At 41.9% G+C, this 26,016-nt stretch overlaps 1 protein-coding gene across 4 annotated transcripts in view; it reads right to left on the reverse strand.

Moving 5' to 3' along the window:
- Positions 1-24,046, reverse strand: part of sema3ab (sema domain, immunoglobulin domain (Ig), short basic domain, secreted, (semaphorin) 3Ab) — a 38,549-nt gene extending 14,503 nt beyond the window's left edge. Inside the window, exons 1-5 of one of the 4 annotated variants that reach the window (XM_030097331.1) lie at positions 12,706-12,716; positions 11,745-11,749; positions 7,883-8,213; positions 477-637; positions 5-67 (exon numbers count right to left, since the gene is read on the reverse strand). In XM_030097331.1, the coding sequence (XP_029953191.1) occupies positions 5-67; positions 477-637; positions 7,883-8,000 (342 nt within the window). In that variant the 5' untranslated portion in view covers positions 8,001-8,213; positions 11,745-11,749; positions 12,706-12,716. Of the gene's footprint in view, positions 1-4; positions 68-476; positions 638-7,882; positions 8,438-8,460; positions 8,627-11,744; positions 11,750-12,705; positions 12,717-24,030 lie in introns of those variants that run through there. The other 3 variants (XM_030097329.1, XM_030097328.1, XM_030097330.1) reach the window with 3 other exon arrangements.
- Between the last annotated feature and the right edge of the window lie 1,970 nt (positions 24,047-26,016).

Below are 26,016 nucleotides of genomic sequence, written 5' to 3' on the forward strand. Positions count from 1 at the left end.
TTACCGAAATATCTTTTCCTGCCCACTTGCATTCATCTCTTCTGGTGGGAGACGCTGTCCAAGGGATCTGCAACGCAGTCAGAGGGCCGGCGGATGTCAGAAAAGCATCAGTGAATTTTTCCGTCGATGGAACTCCAGCTTGTGTGTTTGGACGCGTATACATGAGAGTTGAAGGGTTCACACTGCGATTTGTTCTCCACTTTGTTTCAGTTTACTCCATAATTCATCCAGGTGTGCAGAGAGCGTCTAACATGCCTGGCACAGCGTGTGATCATGTGAGACAGCCCTGGTCTGAAACATTCATGAGGCACTTTTCTGAAGAAACGGAAAGAAAAGTCCCCAGATACCTGAGCTGCCGCGTGGCGGTTTGGGAGGGGATGCACAGACACGAGGCAGGTGATAAGTCGGTCAAACATGCAAACGGACCTCCTGGAGTCTGAATTTGATGGATCCATGCTGCAGATCACTTACTTTACCTGTGTAAAGTCTTTGCTGATGTTGAGGAGGTTGAATGAGAAGATGTGGTCCTTCGCTCCCACCACCAGCCGTCCTTTCTCCTCGTCCAGCAGGAAGGTGTGGTAAGCCGAGCTGTTAGGAAGGCCTTCGAATGTCACCAGGTTGTTGGACTCCAGCATTTCTGCAGACGCAAGACGGAAAGTTGAAGAGCGATCAGCACAGTGCGCCTATCAGAAGAGATGCAGCATGCAAGTTCAATAACATCCATTAAGTAAAAAAAAAAATTTCTATTGTTTTATTAAATATTCAGGGACCGCCTCTGTGACCACGAGTTCACCTCTCCAATCCATGCAGTGAGTCAGACATCCCGCTGTGTGCCTGGAGGAGCGCACCAAATGGAATAAAGGATAACATCTTGGCTCGAAATGTACTTTTATCGCCCACATGACTGTTTTTCTGGATAAAAAGCAATAATTCCCATTTTACTGTTGCTTTCTCTTATAGCTTGAAATTGCTGATCTCTGGAAATTTCAATCGGAAAGTAAAATCATAACTGAAAGTCACCAATCAGAACACTTACTTGGAAGTAAACATCAAGCAGAATTTACTTTAAAGTAGAAATTTGAAAGGGATTAGAACATCTGCTAATCTGATAATACTGCATATCCCAAACTGCAGAAATACTCTCAACTACATCAGCTATCAGGTTACTTTTCTGCTACAGTCCTCGCAACGCAACCTAATAAAATGGCTGCCAAGTCTGGCAACGGAGTGACATTTGCTTTCCCAGCAGAAAGCTCGACTTGTTACAGACAATGAGATCTAATTACCGTAACGACCTCTAAAGGTGGCATCATGGCATCGTAACACCTTTCGTGTAACGTGCGCGGAAACACACACAAACACGCACGGACAATAATTCTCTCCTCTTCTCACAGTTTGTTCTCGCCAACAAAGTCTAACCACACTATGACCCCCTCCTATTGACCACCCACACAAAGGAGCCAAGAGTTATGGAACAGTGGAACGGAGGAGAAACGGCTTCTTTGATTCTCTCTCTCTTTCTCTCTCTCTTCCTCCTCAGTGAGGGAAAAAAAATACAAAAAAACAACAACAAAAAAAAAACACTCATGAATGTTTTAGCAGGGAAAATGCCCCTCTCTCAAGTATGTCAGAACCCGAGAGAGTGAGAAGACACAAGCAAGAGGAGGATGAAGAGAAAAGAACAGCAGAGAATAAGACAGTGTGTTACTTTTACAAAACATTTTTCTGCCTTTCTACCTTCTACCATTTTTCTAAAAAAATATCCAGTTTACATTCTGAATCACAAACAATGTGCAATTTAACTTTGGTAGTTAAAGTGAGAACATGTTTTGAGCTGTTATAAAAGTTGTATTTTGTCACAAATATATCATATACTAAAGTTTAACATCTAAGAAAGTCATGAGTGGATCATATTTTTGAAATATTTAACTTTAACTTTGCACAAATGTTTATTTTCAATAAAATTACTAGTTCTGCATGTTTCATTTTAGTGCATAATAGGTGTAAATCATGCATTTAAATAAAGGGACTGTTTGGACTGTTTCAGCTTATTGAAGATTATGTTAACCTTTGGAAGTAACTCAAAAAAATAGAAACACAGAAAATCCAACCTTCTGGAATAATATTTCTATACTTCAAGGCTTGAAGTCAGTATAAAAACACACTAACATGACAGTTATACAATGGAATCTTAGGAAAACTGACCAAATATTGTATTTCACCATTTCTTGTTCTTTCAAAATAGGTTTCTATTCCTTCTGAAAAATAGCCCTCACATTATTTAGTCCTGCTATCCTCAAAATAATGTGTTATTGACATAAAGCAGCAAATACTACTAGGGCAACACTTATCTTAAATTATCAGGATTATTTTGCTCTATAATCTATTATTTTCTACCATTACCAAAGCTAATTTAGAGGAAAACATAATGATATGCAACAGTCGTCAAATATAGTCACTTGTCATGATTGGTTAATATGAACTGAAGTAAAAAACAAAACAAAAACATGGTGATATATCATTTCATTTCATTGTGGTGGTGGAAACAGCAGTTCCTGAGAAAAAAAAAAAGCAGGGCCAAGTTATTTGATGTTGAGTCAGAAAATGTTCTTTTGTCATCGATGCACATGCAGGAGAAACAGGATGGAAACAAACAATGGAAGCACGCTCTGTCGTTGTTGTTGTCGCGGTGATTTAGTTGATTTCCTGAGCTTTATTGCGGATGTAAAGAGATTTTAATGGTCCTGAAATATAAAACGACGATCACAGCGTGACCCAGCTGTCCACCATCCTGAATCCCTCGGCCAGATCAGAAGTCTATTGAAAACTGAAAACCTGGAACATTAAAGACTCGAGGATGTGGAGTTATTCTTGATGTACTGAGGAAGAAAACAGATCTGGGCTCACACATTCATTCATATGAATAATGGGACTGTTTCCAGACCAGAAAGGTGGCTAAGACATAAAACAGCCATGCTAACCAGAGTGGTTTTATTCATGAATGAATGGCACAACTGAAAATAATGGTAAAATAAATACTTCCAGAGTCTTTCAGCTTAAAATTGTATTAAGTGTCTGCTGGACTGATTTCATAACTGGAGCAGTGGAGGTCTCATAATACACTTTCAGGAAGAGAATCAGAATTTAGTTTGTAAAGTAAAGGTGAGCTTCCTGTGTAACTACAGTGATAAATCATGAGTAGATCCACGGCATGCTCAGCACTGACAGTACAATAGCACGCGCCCGCCGCCCCTGACCTCCTCTCACCTGCACCGAGGCTGGATTTGTATGTGTGGGAGTGAACAATGAAAATAAAGAAGCCCTGTTTTCACAAAGCCAAATTATAAAAGAGAAACACGTATGGTGCTGAATGTTGTGGAAAATATTATTTTATTAACATTTAAGTGAGTAAAAGCTAGTCATTGTGTGACCAGTGTTTTCATATCACATATCCCCTCACTGATATCTCCTAAATATGGCCAGTAAACATGTATTGGTCAACAGTACTGCCTTGTAGATCCTTCAGGAAGAGTGCGTGCGTACGTGCGTGTATTTATGGAGCAGGCTGTGTTGGTGTTATTGGAAAGAAGCAGGATGTTTCCACACAGCACCAGAGGCAGTGGCCTGTACATGTCTGAACTGGCGTCCCCTCGGGCTAAATATAGCTGCTGGATGCATCCATACGTCAAGTAACGCCATAATCTTGTTTATCATGCAACTCGAAATCAAAACAGCCACTGTGATTCTGACACATCGTGAGCTGCGTGGAGAACTTCCTTCAAGCCATTTAAAGCCGGATGAATTTGTTTCCTGCAGACAAACAAACAGGAGATAGATTCCTGAGGCAGACAGGGAAACAGGTGTAAGGGGGAAATGTGTGGCCCGTAACAGGTTTCAGCTGCTGCCCTGTCATTTTTGATTAATTTTCAGTTTCACTCTCCTGCAGTTGACTTGACCCTGCTAAAAAGCCCTCAAACCTCTTATTTCATCAGCAGATTATAACCACCAGCCTCTTTTTTTTTTTTATCGACACCGTCTTCACATTCCCTAACCTCCTGAGCCTCAGTTCAGGAAATGCAGACTAAGAACATTTTACCAGTCGTTCTCAGTAGAGAGAAGAGCGAGCGAGAGAGAGAGAGGAAGTGAAAGCAACATACAAAGACAAAGGAAGGAGGAGAGCGATAAGGGGGCAGATGGAATGGATGCAAAGAATCAACAGTCCCATGTGAGACTGATAAAAATAAACTCTTTTACCCTACATTTTCTCCATCTTTCTCTCTTTCTCTTTCTCAACTGGAGGGCACAGGGAGTGTTATCTAAGTGCTTCCTGAGAAAAAGCACATACACTTTGTAATAATAACCCACGCGTGGCGGTACAGTATATGGGAACGCTGACGTTTGGCTCCAGTTCAATAGCTCAGCCGCCCTTCACCGTTCGCAGGGCTGTGTGTGTGATTGCACACTGACAAAACTGAACATATCGCCGCATCTTTTAAAGGGTGCGCAGTTGTTGATTCAGCCATGCCTGAGGGAAAACAGCACAAAGCCTCCGTCAAGTAATTTGTTCGGTGTCAGGCAGAAATAGAAGCAAACACACCTCCTTAACCTCTCATCCGCGCCGCCAATCAACCTCAGAGTTTTGTGTTTCTCTTCATATCAGGGACACTCCAGATATGTCTGCATATTTAAGATTAAAAAGTTTGTCAAAATCTTTAAAAACATCAACAGACAGGATGTGATAAATATATGGTCAAACATATAGGTACGTCTCAAAGAGTGGAATCATTGAAAAGTTAATGCTTTGGTCCAAATGTTGATGTTGGATTGATGATGAATGGATGGATAATGGTCCCTGTTTTTTAATGAAGTCCATCGGTGCTCAAAGTTCTATATAAAGTGTGTTTAGTTGAGGCATTTTTTGTATTATGAGGTGTGTGATGGTTGGCCGGCTGCCTCGAGACATAGTTATGTTAAAAGACAACAATGTAAATTTATCTACTGGCTTTGCTGCCAATAATGATGTTTAAGTTCACTGGCTCGGTGATTATTTTGAAGGTTTCTGGAGAAATATGTAAAATAAGAACAGGCCTACAATATTCAGAACTTGATAATCCGTCAAATCTACCCGAGTGCAGAGGGTACCTTCCCGTGACCATTCAAAGTTTACACTGCACACACCCCGAAACCCAACTCCTCCCCGAAGATTCTTGACGTGCTCATGGATTATTGAAGGTTTTCATGAGAACCTCTCCAGTCATCCCCACAATGAAACTGAAAAACAAAGCTTGAAGTATGATTGCTGAAAAGCAATTTGTAGCCAGTGAAACCTAATGATTTATATTATAATTTACTTTTTTTTTTTTCTTTTACCTTCTTGGTATTCAGAAGTCTGGTTTAGGTTGTGCCACTGTGAATATGTCTGTATGTCTCTGGGAATATGTGTATGTGCTTTTGTGTAAGGTCTTGGCTTTGCTGAGGAAAGGGGTGGACAGGTCAGAGAAAAGGAGTAGTTTTGGCAGTACATCCACATCCTATAAAACTCAAGTACCTTCTCTTTTCTCCTCTGGTCAGCAACAGCACGTGCTCTGCTTGTTGAGGCCCATAAACTCCAGAACCACATGGATCCGTGTTTACTCCCGAGAGAACCCATTTGTTCAGCGATTGCGGGATGATCTCATCCAGTTTACACCAAATAAATGACAAATATAAAGCGTCCGTGAGGCTGTAAGTCCACTTTTTTTTCCTCGTCATCAGCCAGACACTCGGTTGTTGATACAGTTGGAACTGAGCTGTTGTTTATGTAGCCATGGGGTTCCACTGTTGTCTTTCCCCCTACTCCACTGCCCTATTGCTCCTTGGCATTACCTTTCAAAGATCTGTTAGAATCTGTGTGTGTGTTCATGTGCATGGGTGTGTGCTATTTTATTATTACGGGGACCAAAAATTTGATCATTTCAAGATTATTCCTTGTTTTAAGGTCAAACTAAGGTTAGATTTAAGGTCAAACAATTATTAATGGCTAACTACTTAAAAGCAAATATGCAGGAAATTAGTCAGTCGATGTAATGTCCCCCTGCAGTGTGTGTGGGTTGGTCAGTGACGAGTCTATCTCTTTTCTCTGGGGAGTTCACGCTGTGTTGGAGCAAGCTGCTGCACAGGTTAACACTTCTGAAATAAACATTGCCCTGCTGTGCTCATGGGATTGAAGTCTGGAGGAGAGTTAAAAAAACAAACAAAAAAAAAAAAAACGTGAGTCCTGGAATCTGTGGACACATCAAGCAGTGAGGTCTGAGTATTTCCGGTGACCCCGACTGGTCATAGTTCATTCACCCCATCGTCCCATGAGTCACTGATCAGACATTGTTTTATCGGCTCTGGAAGACTCCTCGAAGTGTGCAGGTGTTGCTCCGTAACTCGCCACAGTTAATCATCTGATTTCCTTCATGACTAAATCTGCTTCACCTTCACAGGGGTAATAAATAATTTATACGACAATATAAATGATTCATAATGCAATAATCCCCTGTCAATTGCCTAATGGGACCTACAGTGGATAATGTTTGAGATTCTGCAATATGATGTGAATAATATTTCCACCGCTCTGCAGGCATAAAAAAAATTACACCTCCCTTGTATGTTTGGGATATAACTTATTAATTGACATTTCCAAACGATGTTGCCATGAGTCATTATCCAAATGAGAACTAATGAAAATATTGTAAGTGGTGATTGCAGCCAAATAACCAGGCTGTCTAAACTGCTACCTGGAGGCTGAACTTCTGATGGAGATATCACTGCATGGGCGTGTTTCCCAAAACTGACAGCATGAGGTTTTAAAAGACTGATATCCTCACAGGTATCATTTGCTACAGATGGCCATGCATTTATGTGTGTGTGTGTGTGTGTGTATATGTGCATACTTGTGTGTATAATTATGGATCCCCCAGTGCTGAGCGGGAAGCATTTCTCTTTAGGAGAGCCATCTGCTGAAACAGACCTGCACCATTCATCCTGAGTATAATTACCATGCAGGAGAGAACCAAGTGGAAAAATGACATCCAGAGGAGAAGGGGGGAAAAAAAAAAAAAAAAAAAAAGCAAGAGAGGGATAAATGATGCTTAGGCTGCTTGGGAGTCCGTATCTGATTCTAAAATTCAAATCTGACAACAGCGGTCCCTCACAAAAGGAGGAAAGTGACAGGATGAGGAAAGACATCAGAAACATCTTTACAGCTGTGCCCCGGAGATACATTACACTGCAGCACTGAAAACATGAGGCCAAAATACAGTGTTTAACCTAATTTCATTAAACTGTTCCCTATTCCTCTTAGGCTGTTATCACATAAATTAATTATTTCCAATAATTTCTGATTCATGAATTTATGTACAAATACTTTTAATATTGCCATTATATTACAATACCAGTTTTATTTTTTCTGGAAAAGGAATTAAGTTTATGTAAATATTCAAAATGAAAATAATCTGAATATTCTGAAGAAAGAAACTGTATGGTATCAGTGACTATTTATGTTCTAACCTGAGAGAAACCATACAGCGCAAAGATGCATTTCCCTGGCGCCCTCCACCATATAAACTTGATAAGCCATAAAGTTTAACAGCCTTGTAAAGAATTTATTTGCTTGTTGTAACTCAATTCACATCAGTGGCGATTTCCACATACTCATACCAAAACGATCATCCGAAACATTTACAATCACACAAGTACTAAAACTTCAAAATAAACAGCTTTTCCAACAATAACTTCATCAGTATACAAATGATGGTTGAGACACTTGATCCTGCTTGTGAATGAAAGAGCATCCTTAGACAAACACTGCAAACTCAAAATGAGATAAAGCTTTAATTCAAACTTAGAAACGCACCTTTATAGGAGAGTTTTAGCCGGGGGACGTTGTTCTTGGTCTGTTGAACTCCGCTGCCCTCCGTCCTGAGCAGAGCCACCCCACACAGCAGCATAACGCTACCACAAAGAAAGCCCATGGTCCTGGAGCAAAAAGGGGGCTATAGAGATCCCTTTAAATATACGACTCCAGTGTGGATAGTCTCAGATCTGGTTCAACAGAAAAACACTGGCAGTAGAAATGTTCCTGTTTTCCAAGCTCATAAAAAAAGAAAAAGAAAAAGAAAATGCTGCTGGGTCTGTCCAAAGTGGTTCACAGCAGGTCCCGTCTCCTGTCAGATCAAAAAACCCTTCTCAGCTCCGGGGGTCAAAAGGCAAAATTAGAGTCCAACTCAACGGGAGACAGAACCTGCAAAGCAGAGTTGGGGTTATGGGTCAATGTCACTGCGAGAGAGCCTCCCACACCAGTGAGTCAGTGCTAAACTCAACAAACTAAGCACATAGAAGAGTGAGCCTCTAAATACTAATAGGTCTAAGAAAGTCCTGGTAGAGCTGTCATAATTTCTATTCAGCTTGTAAACAGCTCTATATTATCTTTACCTTTGGCTAAAAGAAGGAAAACAGGTCCAGTTTGTTTCAGCTGGTAATCCAGACTGCCTTCACTCACGCTCTTCCCCTCTGTGTCTCTATCTGCCTCTCTGTCTCTACTTAACACTCCTCGGAACTAGTTCAGCCCCACTCAGCGCAGCCCTGTCCCCACAGCGCAAGGCACACAGTGCAACTGAGAACAGCTGAGGCAGACAGCACAGTCAGAGAGAGAGAGAGAGAGAGGGAGGAAGAGAGAGAGAGAGAGAGAGAGAGAGAGAGAGAGAGGGAGCAGTGTAGGCGGGAGAAGTGAAAGTGAGCAGAAAAAACATGAGAGAAAAGAAAACTGTGAGTTGTATAGGAGAGAGGGTTAGGGCAAGGCGAAAGGTTAGGAAGAGTGTTGAAACAGGAAAGCACAGCTGAATATGAGCGAATATGAGAGCAGAGCGTTTGAAGGAAAACCGTTGGCAAAGAGATTTTCTGAGTTACACTTGATTTTTTTTTCTCAATTTTTTTTTTTAAAGACAAAGAAAAACATCTCTATTGCCATGGTTTGTTATTGCCTATTTCACAGAGGACAAACTAGTTGATGATTCCTGATAAATACTCTTCTTTTAATTCACTGTAAGTAAACGATATCCCTGCAAAGTGACGCAGTCTTATTGGCCAAAAAGCCCACATTGCGACACTGCAGCACATTCTTTAACTGCAAAGCATCCGGAGTTCATCTCTCCTCAGATCTAAGTGATTAGGGATGAAGATGTCATCCCGCCACAGGAGCTCATGGTTCCAATGGGCAGACAGACACAGGTCAGCCTATTCTAGTGGGTGATGGCGCCACTTCGGCCTCATCAATCACATGAGGGAACACAGATCTTCCTAGAAGTTAACTTTCAAGCTTATTTTCCAAGCGAAACCGCATTCGAGGCAAAAGTGTGACCAATCGTATTCTGTGTAAAGTTTTAGTGATAAGCAGTAGATATCATCATTCCCAGAATGAGACGCAGAGTGTACCGAATGTCGGAGAACATTTAAGAACACACACCGTGTCCAGACTGAAGAGGGAAAAAAAAGAAAGGAAAACCTTTGTGCATTTTCACAAAGTATTTTGTAATTTACAAAGTTAAAGATGGAGTTGCCCGTCTTTAACAGTCACTTGAACACAATGATGGATTGATTGGGCATTTTGCTCGGCTGGAGTCTGGAGGGGAGTTCCCTGTCTTTTCTCTTTTAGCCATCCCAAATGAGATGTCAATCTCCCTCTAAACAGCAGACCCTCAGTGAGCTGATTCCTTCTCGTGGTGAATGATAATGACTTTAGTGCCAATGGTGTGGTTAAGACCTCTAACAGGCTGTATCCATCTGGATAAAGAGCCATCAGACAGTGGGAGGAGAGCTGAACTAATCCTGTAGTGGAGGGATGGGCCTCACGGTTATGCTAATGTAAACTGGCGCTTGGACGTTCCAGTGAGAACACTGAAGTCTATGGGGAACAAGTGTCACGCCAAAGTCTGTGCCTCACAAACAGACAGGATTAGGAACTGGAACAGGAAGATCCTTTTCTTCGCCATGCAGGGATTGGCGATGTTGACGTACCAGTTCTTTATTCCAAGGATCATGTAACCCAATCTGCCATATCTAAGACTAGAAAGGCTGATTGTTTGAGATGAATTAGGAGTGAATGATCCCCTTAATAGTGTTACTCCACACTTCTTTTGGCAATTCAGCTCTCTTGCGCGATGATAGTGTCAAGAGGGCGTTTGTTTATCACATGTTCAGGTGTTTTCTGATCTTTTTTTTTTATTTGAATATTTTATTCAGTCACATCTATGTAAGTTAGATAGTTAGGCTGTCAAATTGTTTACCCTCCACCTGGCTATCTTTGAAAAAGCAGAAAGAGGGTCCGGTCCTTGACTATGCATACGTTTTCCAAAGCCAAAAGGAGCTGTGGGTTCAAGGAGAAAGCCCCTCTCTGAAGCACCAATTCAGCATGGTCTAAACTCTCCTATTCACCGAGACAGAGAGCCCACAGTGCTATGACCATCTCTCAGCTCATCAACTCACATGTGTGTGTGAGCAGAGCAGGGGAGGGGGGGTGTCTTTAACTTGTGGAGAGGCATGGTATGTGTGGAAGTGGGACTGATGAGGCCTGTAAAGTAGGGACAGCAGTAAAGGAGATCACTCAATACCCCCTCAAAAATCTGGACAGCCCCCCCACCCCCATCAATGTTCACTTACTTAAATAATACTCCCACCGCCTCAGCACACCTCACTCTGATAGATTACACCCCCAGCCCTCATATCTCACCGCACTGAAGCCTATTTTGCTTTCCTCGGAGGATGACCCCCGCCCTACTCTGCCTCAATACATACATTAACCTCCATTTGCTTTCTCATCGCCTGTCTCTCTACGCCCACAGAAACATCTGCGCATCATTTTTCTCAATGGTTGGTCCACTTTTTTTTTCTTTTTTTTTTTTTGCTTTTTCTGGTTCGTCCCTCTGGCCACCAACCGACACTCAAATGAAAGGATTTGGCTCAGCAAAATGAACCACAAGTCCAACACAAGCAAATTAACCACATGCGCCACCCACCTCCTCTTTACAACGCCGGCCACGGTCCTCCCCGTCTCCACCCACAATGCCGGAGTTAAGATTAGCTTCACAACAGGCAGCGAACGGTAAAAGGACATGGAAAAAGTACTGTTCAGGAAAAAAATGCTTACATCTCCAAAGAAAAACTCATTAATTAATTAATATTCTATTTAATTTTAATTCCCCAAATTATGAAATACGATATGTGGTGTGATATCCTCATATGCTAATGCCCCAGATGAGACGAGGAGACACGGTGACGCACTTTGCCCCACTGCCATGGATATTGGGTTGCGCCGTTTGACGGGCCTGATGTATTAACGTTGTGGTTATTACAGGCATAAAACACAGACGCAAACACGCCGTGATGGAAGCCAGCTGTGTGAGCCGGCGGTCTAGTTCTGAAAAAGAAAGTCTGATTGCAGGAGCTTCTGAGGGAGAGGGATCAGCTCAAGCCCTGCACCAGTTCACCCGAGGAGTATCTGGGTGACAAAATACAGGAACATCATGTCCGATCTGACCAATATTGATCACCAGCGGTGATTTTAAGATCGCCACTTGGGTCGTACTTGTCAGTCAGCATGTAAAATGTGGAATAGCTCCGTTCCACTTCAACCCTCCCATGTAAGCAGACTCATCATGGCATAAATAGACATGCAATGCACTATTCATGAGTGAATAAACCACATGCTGTTGGTGATTTACTCTTTCTTGATGAAATATGGATGAAAAATTGAGGGGAAAAAAAACTCTGGGCTATGAATAAATTACTAGTAGCAGTGTATCATCTTTAAAATTGAAGAAACCACAATTTAAATGTAGCAAACACAGTTGAAGAAGGTGCATTTAAACGTGTGCATTTAACCAATTTTGCTATTTTAAAAAAAAGAAAAAAGGTTTCGTCAAGATCAAAAGTCAAATAACATTTTTTCTTTTCTGAATTCCATCACATAATAAGAATTTAAACTCCCGCTCAGTCACAAGAATGCTTTTCTAGAGTGTTATAGCGGTTTGCCAGCTGGGCATTAACACTAGGATCAGTAGATACACTGTCTGTTTGGATGGGCTTCACTGCTTCACCAGCAACATAAATTTATCATCATCCATCAATATTTCAGCCTTCGGGCCACCTGCATCTCGGGTCCAGAGGGTAAAACAAAAACACACGGCCTCCCGTTGACTTACATGCACCTATACCCGCGGCTCACATTAAGAATGACGAAGGTTTGGGGCGAAGACGGCTTCAGGATGCAGAAACTGCTCACGCTGCTCAAACATATATGAACACATCAGGAAATATGATCTGCAGAAAATTCTGACAAACCACATTGCTGGATGTCACCACATGGTGTGTACGATAGCACGCAATATAGGCTAATAGAGTAAAGCAGATGATGTATAGTTAGTAGTGAGTCTCTTAACTTTGTTTGCAGAACATTTGATGGCTTTACCGTAGAGTTATGAGGATTTTATTAATTTCTAGTATTGCAGGAACAAAAATCCCAAACTACTTCGAAGTACAACGTTCTCTGACAGAGATGTTAGAACCGAAGACATGCAGAGGAGCTTAACACCACAACATTTTCACCGAGACACTTGCTGAAACTGTGCAGCTCTGCTTGGCGGACACGTTTCATTTCCTTGACAGATTTTACTGTGCTTGGACTTCCAGGGATCCCGTCTGTATCGTAATGTGCTATCACTGAGAATCAGCTTCTGTTCTCAACCCCGTTCACCCCTAAATGAGCTCTGATGGTTCGGAGATACAAACCAGACGCACAATGTGGCTTAAGCAACACACCATTTCTGTCTCAGCCATCTATTACTGCATTATCTACAGAATAATATTAGTGCATTTGCTTTTTCAGAAAAAAAAAAAGAAAAGAATATCACTTTACTGTAAGATTTAGCTTCGCTCAGCTTGGAGACTGTAAACTCTTCTGCTTACTTAGTAGCCGGCTGGTGATTATCAGAACTGATCCAAACACAAAAATCTCTTTCTAAGAAAAACACGCACAGTAGACATTTCAAACAGAATTTAAATAATCATACATGCAATATTCAGCCAATAGGAACAAAAGAAAGACGCCTGGTGACCCTGCAGCAACGAAGACAGATGTTTTCTGGTCTGTTTAAATGAAACAGTAAAGTTAACTTCTGTCAGATAAATGACACATTAAGGTTTGAAAACCTACTGACTTTGCAGATTTACTGAACAAACACCATAAATCACTTGTGAATAATAACACCTACGATAGCAAAGCTGATGTGTCAAAGTAAAGTCTCACTTTCTGTTTTTTCATCAAATATGAAACAGAAAGATGGAGACGAGAGACTGACGAGCGATTAATGATGTGTGTGCGTGTCTGTGTGTGTTTGCACGGTGGAGAGAGACGAGCTGATGCTCATCATCGATGCTGTTTATTGATTTTTCTCAGACTGACAGCCGTCTGGACATCGCAGGACTCACTTCCTTCACGCTTCAAACTGAACTGACGGAAACATACGCTTCCCTTTTTTTTTTCTTGTTTTTTTTTTTTGTCTCCTGTCACAGCGGTGGTAGTTAACACAGCAAACTCTGTGCCGCTCCAGGTGTGAATAGGAAAAATTTGGGAAAGAATGGCAGAAAAAAAAGCAGCATAAGGCACTGAGCCGTCGCCCAGCATGTAATGGTATACCTTGTGGAAGTAGACATAACAATAACTTCTTCTAGGCAAATATTTGGTGGACTCAAACGTCTTTTTCCCCCCTCATTGCGGGTAGTGCCAGTAGCGAAGTGCTTGGCGAAACACACAGAAGCTTCTGTTCCTCTGGTTTCAGAAAGTTCCAACCTGCTGATACTCGTAGGAATGAGGCATCTTCCCCCATTCACTCCGCTCAGCCAAATCATACACTGTAGAAATAATAATCAACACTCAGGTTTCCATCGTGGTTTTTGACTCCATGAGGGACATGAATCGAAGACATGCTCAGTTATCACTTCTGTTGTCGTAGAATAATGAGGTTTGGGAGGTGAAAGGTTGATTTCTTTAATCCAGTACTAAACACACTGATTGTTTAAGCTTGCGAGGCAATTATTTCTGCAGGCAACTTCGAATACTTGCGTGAATGAAGCAGTAATGAAGATGTGTATTTATGTGTACTGTGTATGTGCATTCAGTGTAACTTATATCATTTCAAATCAAATGTTGACAACTTATTACAGTAATCCACCAAAGTGCGTTTTTCTTACTGATGTATTAATGAATTACTGGATAGTTTCAGAGTTTTAACTTTTGTTGATGGAAATAAAAAAGATCATCATGAAAAGCGGAGAGTTGGGAAGAATTTTCAGAAACATGTTTGACATAACAACACAGTTATGCCCTCTGTAAAATCCAACTTTTATGAGAATTAATTTTCCTAACCCTCTTCATATGTCCACTTATGAAAATGGCAACAATTCAAAATGCATAAAGAACATAAAATATTAACTTTACAATGATCGATGTAACAATGTGCTGTCTATTAAGGGTGTTGACAGCATTTTTATTTTCTGAATGTTATGTGCATGCCAAGTTATTTAAGTGTTGTTGCCTATCCAAATCTTGTGAAATCCCGGGTTCCCAGCTGCATGAAAGTGCCGTCAGTTCTCTCTACACTGAGATCATTTCAAATTCAATATGCATATTAAGGTCCATTAGCCCTTAAATCTCTACTTTACAATCATCAAATGTGTTGCTTTGGCAAATTAAAGTGTGGGAAATCAACCCAGAGCCAGTTCTTCAGTAAAAATGTTAAAACATTAGCTTGATTGTAATTACAAACCAGCATCTGCTGATGTGAGTGAATTATCTCTTCGCCAAAATGTGTTCTAATACATTTCCATGCTAAGTATTCTACAGCAAGCATTGACTTGTTTGGTTTACATGTCTTACCTTCAGCTGATGCTTGTGTGCATTGCGGTTGTCCAACTATTTTCAACAACTGAACCCTGAAGTTGTGCTTCATCGGCATCGCTTGATATCATCAGCATTGTCTGTTGTGACATTTAGCAATAGATTAGCTGACCTTGTCAATAGCGATAGAGTCTGTGCCGTGGAGGGCCTTGATAGATCCATCCCAGGTGTCTCTTCTAATGAGGTTTTTAGTGTTGAGAGGAGGTCAAACTCAATGGATCCATGAGCCTCTGTCGCTTTGGCCTGATTTATTCCTTCGATCAGAACCTTGGCTCTGATTTAAACCTCATGATTCTCCTCCAGCCTTGGACTTGTTTGGCTTTATGGTGTGAAATATACTTGCTTTAAATCACTGATGGTTCAGGTTGGACAGACAACAGAGGGAAGAGTTGTGCTGTCAGAGCAAGTCCTGAAATACATCACATCATGCTTTCTAGAGTTCATCAATGGAAAAAAAAGAAAAAAAGAAATCAAAAAAATATTTTAAAAAAATGGTAGCTTCAGGGTCAACTGCCTTTTTGGTGGAATATAAACACAAAAAGACTCCCTTATATTCTCCAGCATGACTTTTCAATCATTTCATTGAATGAGTTACTATAAAACAGCAGTGGGTTTCCACAGTGAGCGTTTCTCTGGCTCTTATTACACTTCTTCAACAAAACAATCTGTTTCCTCGCACTCTCTCCATCAGTCCTCCATCCCTCTAGCCTCGTAAACCAGCCCCGCCCACTCCTCATCCACGTTTGGATTTTGGAGTAACTCCAAAATCCGAATGTGGATGAGGAGTGGGCGGGGCTGGTTTACGAGGCCACCATCCCTCTACCTCCACTACCTTTTCTATATTCTTTCACCCGGACTGTCTGTGGTCCTGTTGCGACTCAGACCAGTGGCGAACTTCCGTGACGCCTCGGGCGGGTCGATAAAACAGCACCAATTCTGCACTAATTACATGGGAGGAAATGACGCCTCATTTCGGCCCGCTGCTGAACGGCTTTCGTCTGTCCAGGTGTTGACTCCAAATTAACCCACGTACAATCCTCTCAACAGCATTTGTCATTTGTAATTGAAATAAATGCACAAATAAGGGAATAAAAACAAATGAATTGGCCAAAACTCCTTTGGTGGAGTTGGTTAACCCGCTCTTGTCTTTATCTGGAAGCCTCCACAGGTATCCTGCAGGACATGTCTGCTTTGACTGCACTCTTCCAGGTGCAGCAGTAAAATTTTAACAAGATATTTAAACATCCTCCTCATAAATAGGTTTTGTGTGATGGCATTTCGAAATAGCATTCCATTCTATGATACTGTATCACAATCAAACCTTCAAACACCGCATCATTTGATTTATCTCTAATGACCATATACACAGCAACATGTTTCCTGCAGATCAAATTTTATGTCAGATGAAAAGCATTTATGGAAACCAGCCCCCTGCAGACAAAAAAAACAAGTCATCATGAAAGAGCACTGTGCGTGGTTTCACTTCTTAGACAGGCTGCATTCCAGTAAGTTAATCACTCACTGAGCGTGGAGAGCTTCTGCTCCACATTAGAGAGCCGCTACAACATTCAGAGAGGGAGAGAAAGTGATATTATTGTCTGACCCCCTTTGCTGAAGCTTGTCACAGCTGAGTGAGAAACGCTGTTACCTGGAGGGAGCAGAGAAACATCGCATATCCGTCTCTTGATCTCTGATTACAGCACCGATAACAAGCACTCGACACCGAGGCAGAGTCAATACTCGGAGAGGAGTAAAGAGGCATTTGCTAGTCATTAGATCCGACAATGGAGGAGGAGAGTGAAGCGTACAGCATCCTCTTTAGTGAAAATAAGCAAGGAAAAGGGTTCAGCTGTCCAATTAAGCTCCAACCCAGATATGTATGCCCAGGAAGAAACCCTCGGTCCTGCTTTCAGTACCCAGTGAATCACGCCACATTAGTCAGGCACCAGTGTTCGCCAAAGCATCAAACACAACACAGTGTATACTCTCCAAGTCTAAAAATCTCATTTATCCTGCCTTCCTTCCCTAATCGCTTGATCTCATTCTCATCCAAGGCCCATGTTGTTCTGCTCGGGTGCCTCATCGTGGCTCACATAGATGTGCAATCTTAAGTGACCCACGGGAGGAGAGAGGAGGGGGAAACCACTGCAACAGTGAGCAGACACATCCCGACTGCATACAGACACCAACAAACACGCTCAGCAAACTCCTAACTCCTGCTTTTATCTCTCTGGGCCTTGACATCCAGTGTCCCGGCAGCGCCGGCCCCGATCACGCAGGGCGGCAGCGCCCTGGCTGCCGTCTCCAATCAGGACTGCGTTCCACATCTTTCATGTGTCCATCTAATGAGGAGACGTTGTACAAGGGGATCAAGCATGGTCGGTTGATTAGAAGCCGCTCTCTTGTTGTAAACATGGGTCCAACTGTCTAATGAAGGCTTGGTGGTCCCTTGGAGGTCTGAGTAGCTCTGCTCTGCTGGCTGATGGTTGTATTACAGCTATTCTGTAATTGGTGTGCAATGATGCATTTTGAACTTCCTGATTCACATTAAAACATTTCAATTAAAGATACGCATGAAAAACCTTCCGGCATTTAGACTCATCCATAAATTTAAATGTCCACTTCAGTAAAGAATATGAGTAGATATTGTACATGGAAAAAATCCACTTTGTGTTAATCTGAATGTATCTCGCGTGTGAATGAAGTGCTTTTTTCTTTTTCTTTTTTTTTTTTTTGGAAGACCCACAGCTGAACGTTTGATTTTGTTTGTTTCAAACACTCGAGTTGAGTGGAGAAAAGGACGCAGCAAACATTCTGAATACACAACAAAGCATAACTGAGAGCACAATGTCAGCCACACTGTTAAACTGTGTAATTAACCAACAGCAGTGTGTTTTAATCCTTGGCTCTGTGGTGTGTGTGTGTGTGTGTGTGTGTGTGTGTGTGTGTGTGTGTGTGTGTGTGTGTGTGTGTGTGTGTGTGTGTGTGTCATGCTGCAGCGTTGTATATTTGCTCTAGAAAACAATGAGAATAACTAAAGTGAAGCTTATGGGATACATAAGACCAACATTTATAGAAAAACAAAAGTTCTATTATCAGCCTAAATAGAGCTTGTGTACAAAATAGAATTTGGAGTTATGAGCTTCAGAATGCTACGTAGACAGTTGGAGAACGTCCATCCATCCACCTCATATGTCCCTTTATCCAGCTCACGATTGCCGGACGATTGAGCCCATTCCAGTCTGTTTGACTGAACGGTCATTTTCAGAGCTCTCCGTGACACAGCTGACCTTTGACTGCTGTCCCTCACGCTCACCGTCGTCCCCACCCGTCCACTCTCCACTTCAATAGGAAGCAGGTGAACAATATAAGTAGGAGGAGAGAAAACGAAGGGCTCACTTAAGCAGTGTTTTCTAAACAAAGTAAATGCTCACCTCAGGACATGCAGCCTGTGATTTGAAAGGCTTCCCTCTGGCTTTGTTGCACACTTTGCTGATAACTGTTACCTTGGTGTCAGGTTTCTCAGGTGGTTACACTCAGCGGAAGTTTTTATGAAATCAAGTTTTAGCCTTTTAAATTTCTTTCTGTTTGTAGTTGTGCTGTGCTGCTTCTCTCCTAGCCAGGGTTTCCCTCCACTTATCAAGCTAAATAAAGGTTTAATAATAATAATAATAATCACCATCATATATTCCATAGCTGCTGTTCAAACTGTTGGCTTCAAGCGCTTGTACACATTTCATTGGCCAACACGATGCACTGCCAAGTAACAGCACGTTAACTTGGGAGACAAGTTGAGTGAGGTATGTGTGTTTTCTTATTTAAGCCACATAGCGCCAACAGTGACACTGAAACTGCATTTCTTCACACGGTGTTGCTCAGTCAGAAGACAGATGTCACCTTTATTTGTTGCTTCTATTAACACTGACTAGAATTGTAAAAAATCAAACCTGATGCAGGAGGGCTCAGCTTGCCGCTGGAAAATTTAGACGCAGTATGACAGAAAGGAGGAAAAATAGTCCTCAACTGCCAACAGAGACTGTTGAAAAATAGCTCAAAACCTAATCCAACTAACTGAAAACTCATGGGAGCAGGCAAACGCCAAAGAAAGAGTCCCAGCCAGGGTAAAAACCTGCATGGGGTAAATTCCTTGCTGATGTTGCTTATAAAAGACTATAAATGCAGTAATGTGACAGTAATAAAGTTTTGCATGAAAACATTCTCATTGCAGCTTGCTTTTATGCAAGCCGCTTTCTGTCTTTTCACTGGTTGACATCTAATCCAGTCGGATTGTTGAATCACAGCAGAGGTCTCCACAGTTCAATGTTGGGATTGCAGAGAGTTTCTTCGTGGAGTTTGCATGTTCTCCCTCTGCGCGAGCGGATGCTCATTTTCTCCCACTCCCAAAAAAGAGATCAGCTGTGCCACTCTCTGTCTTTCTGCCTTTTTCCTGCGTGAGGTCTTAGTCATTGCTCTGAAACTGTGATAAGCAATAAGCTTTACAGGCACGCCTCCTCTCTCAGGAACGTGTTACGCAATGTCACTCAAAGTTCTGCCGATTACGATCTGCAGAAATTCCTGAGCTCCGCAAAAGAAAATTAACTTCGCTCAGACTGGCTGCTAATGTCAATCTCCAGAGATAAACCAGCTGGATGACACTTTAATGTCTAATTTGCAGGCGGCGCTCTGCAGTAAAAAGCAGATAAGTCGGAAGCAGTAGATAACATGTTAATGGGCGTAACCGACATGTCAATTCATCACGTCTTAATTAGTCTAAACTTCATTAACTTTATCTTAATAACGCTCCACTAAAATTAATGCCTTATTTAGCTAATTAGGAGATCTTTGTGCGACTGAAGAACACTCTGTCTCAGAATTCTGTGCCTTAGAGCAACTTCTAATAATAATTTAAGTTAATTGAATAACTCTTTGTCCTTCAATATCTCAAGATGACATTACATTTATTTAGACAAGCAGTCAAAACAGGATGGATTTTTAATCTGAGATGTTTATTTAATGCATGTATAGGATGTCAGAGCCTGTCTGCAGGAGTCAGTGCGTGCACGGTCTGCTGCTTTGGGCAGGGGGAATCAGTAATATGGTAATAAGCATCCCATGTTCCTCCGTGCTGGTCACAAAAGCTGATACTTTTGTCACAGTTTGCAAACAGAAGCATCCGGCGGAGCGGAGGAGTTCACCGAATGGGCCGGCGAGCTCGGGTCTGTGTCAGCGCCGAGAGGATGGTGGAGGTGAGAGAGGGAACGGCGACGGCGAAAAAGAGTGAGGCCAAGAGGTGGATGAAGGAATTTACAACCAGGGGATGGAAAAGAAAAAAAAAGACGAAAAAAAACGATCTTACGGCAGAGTTGAGCTGAATTAATGTGGGACATAAAAGAGAAATAGGCTGACGTTAAAAAGGAGAAGTCTGAGGAATCTGGTTTCATGAAGATACATAGCACTAAATTGAACAAGTATGTCTTTACTAAATCAATCAGGGGTTGTCTTCAAGATAAAGGGCTGCAGTTTAAAAAACCCTGCTGTGTTGCACACAGTTCGTGGCAGATCCATTAGTTGGGAAGTGACTTAAAGGAAATCTGAGCTGCTGTGAGGTTAAGGATCTTTTTTTAGGATGACCTTGGAGATATTAACTGTCAGTAGGTCAGAGACATCGACAGTTAGGATAATTTGTTACAATGATCTGCGTTAAAAAGGAGGCTCATGTTTCGGGATCGCCACATGCTACATCTGTCAAATGCAGGATTATCGTGATGCAAAAATGGAGCCTTTCCTATTAACTTGTCAACAACAAAATCCGTCCTGTGTCTTTGCCCACCGCACCGACTCATGGAGCAGTTTTCTCATCTGATGGTTTGATGAAACTTATTTTTAAATATTTGAATACACAGCATGTAACTAATCCTCTGTGATTTATTGTAGAAATATTTCATAGCCCTGGTATTATATGGTCACGTTTTGGGTGATTTTAATTTCCCTGGAAATCATTCAAGTGCTTCTCCGGTTACAATAAAACTATTATATGAGTCGAGCTGAGCTCGAGCTATGGGCGGCAAGGGATGCTTCAAAACAATATTTCAGCAGTCCACCATTCACATCTTCTCAAAACTAACCAGGAGACTGATTTTCTCTGTTTTTTAAAGTTTTTGTGTTCAGAGTTTGCATGTTCTCTCTTTCTCTGCATGGATTTTGTCTGAGAACTCCTTGTTCCTCCCATAGTCCAAGATATTGTGTTTGACCTCAATTGGCGACTCAGAAATTTCTCATAGATGTGAGGCGTGAAGAGTGAGAGTGAGTGTGTGATCAGCTGAGATTGCTTCCAGTGTGTTAAGACTTTGGAGATGGATGGATCTTTGTCTCGTTTGTGACTGAAAAAAACAAGCAATTTAAAAAAAAAAATTATATGGCTTTAATTAGAAAAAGAAACACTTCTTTGCCTCGATATTATATCATAAAATTTGGGGAATTTTCAAGATGATGCATCGTACTTATTAAATTGTAACCTGTGAATAGAAAGGTATGATTGAGCTGAACTATCCTGATACCTTAATTGGGAAAGTGACCATATTTGGTAACGTCCTCATTCCTTCATCTTTCTTGCAAAATTAAAAACAGCAGGATGCAACTCAGGAGTTTTGAGAATTTATGAAAATGGTACTTCTGCTTTGAATTTTTCATAATCAAACAAACACTGCTGTGTTTTGCCTCCTTTTCTTTGCCTGAAGCGTCTCTGTTCAGCACTGTTACATGAAACAATATTTACTTTGGTGCACTTGGATTGAGAAGGAAATCCAGATGCGTTGTAAATCAGCACTGGATTATTTTTTTTGCCCAAATAAAACATATAAATTGATACTCAATAGCACAAGCATACAGGAAAAATGACATCAACTGACATGTGACTTTGGTCAGTTTCAGACTTTAAAACTGGTTTTATCAGATATTCATGGAATAAAATAACATTTGGGCTAGAAACAGTGACTTTGTCATGAGTTTTGCATGCAGATAAATGCCTCTGATTCACACTTGAGGTGAGCGCTGAGCGGCTTTTCACATTGCAGCAGAAGAATGTGAAAACAGGCCTCATGTCTCCAAACGTGTGTCATTACATTCTGAAGGCAAAACATCCTGGAGATTTAACACATTTCTGAGTGGAAAACAAAACAGGCTGCGGCTGAAAAGAAAAAAAAAAATGTCAGACTGCCAACTGACGTTCAAAAACTCCCTGCTTCATGATGAAACCTCAGCAGTCTCCTCGGACTTGACATTCCTGCTGGAGATAATCTGTGGCGGGAGTAAACCAGTAGCGCTTTTCGTTTGTGCTATCTTAAGGCTCAATTAGCCCTTTGCTCACTGACCCTCACACCGTGTGTAAAGAGGCTTTAATGAGAGGAAATAGCATAAGTGACTCCATGCCTCCTGTTTGTCAAAAGGGCGGCGACAGTTTGCAGATGAACTTTCTATGTTCAAAAACTTCAAAACAGATGGATCTATTCCAGATTTCCTAATCATGTCAGTCTCCGCCTTTCTAGAAAACATTGTAAATTTACGGGATCTTGCTGAGCAGCAGCAAACAAGTTTTCCTAACCTCCCTTAACCTCGTGTGGAAACAGTCAGCTACACCGAAAGAGACGTATTCCGTTGCCGTTTGCCCAAAGAAACACAAACCATGCGCACGGTTCTGACTTTGCAACAGCTGACCGTGTGAGAGGGAAAAAATTAGACCAAATGCCAGGAGACAACGCTTTTCCAGTTCAAGCTGGCCCAATTTTTTTTATGAGATTCAGCACTTTGTGGATCCCAGAAATCTGCAGGAGCGAGGACTCCAAAACATGGTCTGCTTTGTTCGATTCCTGCTTATGTCTTGTGAGGTAACAGGAAATCTGAAAATCTGTCAAGGTCTCGGTTCTGCTTTTCATCTTCGACTCTTCATTGCGGTTTGTAATTGCGTTTAGCTGCGTGAACATGTAATACTTAGTGGTCTGGTTGAGACTGCAGCCTGCCTCTCCTCATCCTCTCGCTGTCTCCTGGGACAGGGCAGCTGTGTGAGTCGTGAACAGTACATACATTTGGGTTACGGTATTTGGACCAACCTGAGCTGCTGTCAGCAAGTTTAACTATTACCCAGAGTGCAGCGTGGCAGTAAATAAATCTTAATGCCGTACAGCCACTCACTTGTGTGGACACACTACTGAACATAGCAAACTGCTGTCTCAAGTTGATCAACTCTATTTATCTGTATCTTCAACCAGATGTTTTTCTGAGTCATTATTAAAGCTAAATTTGCTATTTAAAAAAAATATGGAAAAACTTTGTGAGATTCATATTAATGGAGTCTTGAGGACAGTTGAGTGTCGATCACTTCACGCATGGTAGATCACAATCATTCATGCTGTTACTGCTCAGTAAGGCTCAAACAAGTGCTATATTTCATCAGTTCAGAACACAGATGTCCAAGTCCAGTTGCCTTTCAAAACAAGAATCAGAGAAAAAAGTTTCAATTTCAACACCTTTGAGGCACGTCCCAACATTCTGAGTTCATTTAAAAATCAATTTATTATGGTATTTTAAACGGGATGTTTCATGTTTGTAATATCCTTTAGTTTATTGCTGAACGTTAAACACTTCATGGTCCCATCAGCAGTGTGGTATTTCAAACCATTTCCCACCACAAACAGAGCGAGTCTCCTAGGTAACCAGGTGGAAGTGATGCACACAATCAGAAACACACCAGGTTGTGTTTTGGGATCGCATGTCATGTTTTCTTCCCTCCAGGGTGAAACCCTCGAGCTCAGCTTTCATATCAGTTACTCAGCCGAACAACACCTACAATATGCGGACGGCACTTATTTTATTGCTCTGACAAAAGACGCGATCACTGAACCTCTTATTGTGCCAGCATGATATCAGCAGTGACTCGACAATAGACCTTTTCCATGGAGAACCAACAACTGTCCCCTGTGCTACCCAAAACAGACCGATCAAGTCTCTAGCCACACTGAGAGAACAATGCAGAAGCAAACAAAAGGGTGTTCACTTACAATTATAAATCCAGGAAGGCCGGCGTTTTTATGAAGTCCTGTCATCTGAGAGAGTGTGAGTGTGAATAGTTGCCTTCGGGCGTGTTGGTGAGTGAGCGAGAGAGCATGTGGATGAGTGTACACTGAGCCCAGCCTTGTGTTAAAGGCTGGAGTAACGGCGGATGAGTTCAAGTGGGCAATGTTATCGGTCCTCGGAGCATCGCTCCATCTGCCAGCGACTAATCACGACGAGCCCTCTCACGCCGCCGCTCTCAGTCTGTCTGGCAAACGTAAACACGGTTTTGTTTGTGCGCTCGCAGCTCCCGCCTTGGTTACTGATCTGATGTGAGAAAGCATATCGGTGTGTGAAAGTGCCGACGCGTCTCACACACCTGGGAGGAGAGCTGACATCAGCCCCTCTCGGGGGAGGACATGACTGGTATTGGGCATGTCTGCCTCTGCCTGCCACTGTGGGGAAGCTGGGAGTTTATAGTATTTGGCAGGAGGGAGAGAGAGAGAGAGCGAGAGAGAGAGTGAATGAGAAGCGTAGGCAGGGGATCACAGATGCAAATGTCCTCCCGAAGGAGAAAAGAGATGTGCTGGGATACAAACATGGTGCCGCAGAGATCCAGCCAATGGAGAGAGACTCATCCGTGAATCACTGATGGGAGTCTCAGTGAGTAACTGCGAGTTCCAGATGCCACAGACACGTCGATGGCTGCAGTCTGCTCGGCTTACAGTTCCCAAATGACAAAGATTTACAACTTTCCAAACTGCTGCACGCCTGGTAGCCATTCAGCATATTCCAGCAGAGCGGCAAATGTTTCCTTTTCGACAGTCCAACACATGACTTCATATGACCCGTTTCCTGAGAGTCTTCATTCAGAAACACACACACACATACACACACACACGTACAATGAGTGCATCAATGAGTATTCATTTGGAAACATGTCATCACTGCTAATTATCTCAGTTCACTCTTTAGAGATTATTTACATGATGGACAATGACACAGCTGCGGCTCACTCGGTTGAGTTGATCGTCTCTCAATCAGAAGGTTGCAGGTTTGATCTCCCATCTCCTCAATGTTGAAGGGTCCATGAGCAAGTGAGTGTGATTAACAGTGTAAAGCACTTCAGGGACTGCTGAAACAGTGGCAAAAAGTGAAATCCATTTATCCACACACACTCGCGCACACACACACACACACACACACAGGCATAAACAAAGAAGCGTAGCCGTGTAATTGCAGTGTTGCATGTGGTTTCCATCAACAAACTGTCACTTCCATGCCGCCGTGTGGCAAATGAGCAGCCGCATAGCCCCACATCCACACCTAAAAAGCAAAGCACTTCCAAATGAACTGATACAAATCTCAGCAACATCAAATGGAATCAGAAAATATTGGTCAAATCTTTACAATCTCATTTACACACACACGTCGGTATGTTTTGGGATTTTATTTGTAGAATACTGTAGGTATAAAGGAACATGTTTAATGACTGAGGTGATAAAACCAGCCTGGTTACCTGCTCTGTTGTCTGAGAGGTATTGGAATGTTTTGTGAAACATGATGATCATTGTTTTTTTTTTTTTTTTTTAAGTGATCAGCACAAATTGTTGAATTGTTGACCATGTTATGACCCTCGCTGCACTTACCGGTTGATGAAGTAGACATAAACTTCACTCTCTGACGATGCAATAATATTTTGAAGTTGGAGCGTATTACTTGAAAATAGTTTCAATGAGTTACAGTAAAAACATGGCAGCCAATGGTCCATGTCATGTTTTTAAAGTCCCCAACAACTACTCCAAACATTGTAAGGAATTCGCTGATCTCCATCAAAGTAAACTATAAAAATCTATTAGGTGTGTAGTAAAGCAGTCTTTGCGTAACAGAAATATTTACAACCTCATGAGCAGGACATTGGAAGTGCTGAAATTTAAGCATAAAAGATGATCAATATCAGCTGATATGGAATATTTTGACTTCACGCTCTCTGG

Source organism: Salarias fasciatus, chromosome 7, assembly GCF_902148845.1.
Source record: "Salarias fasciatus chromosome 7, fSalaFa1.1, whole genome shotgun sequence".
NCBI classification, from domain to species: Eukaryota; Metazoa; Chordata; class Actinopteri; order Blenniiformes; family Blenniidae; genus Salarias; species Salarias fasciatus.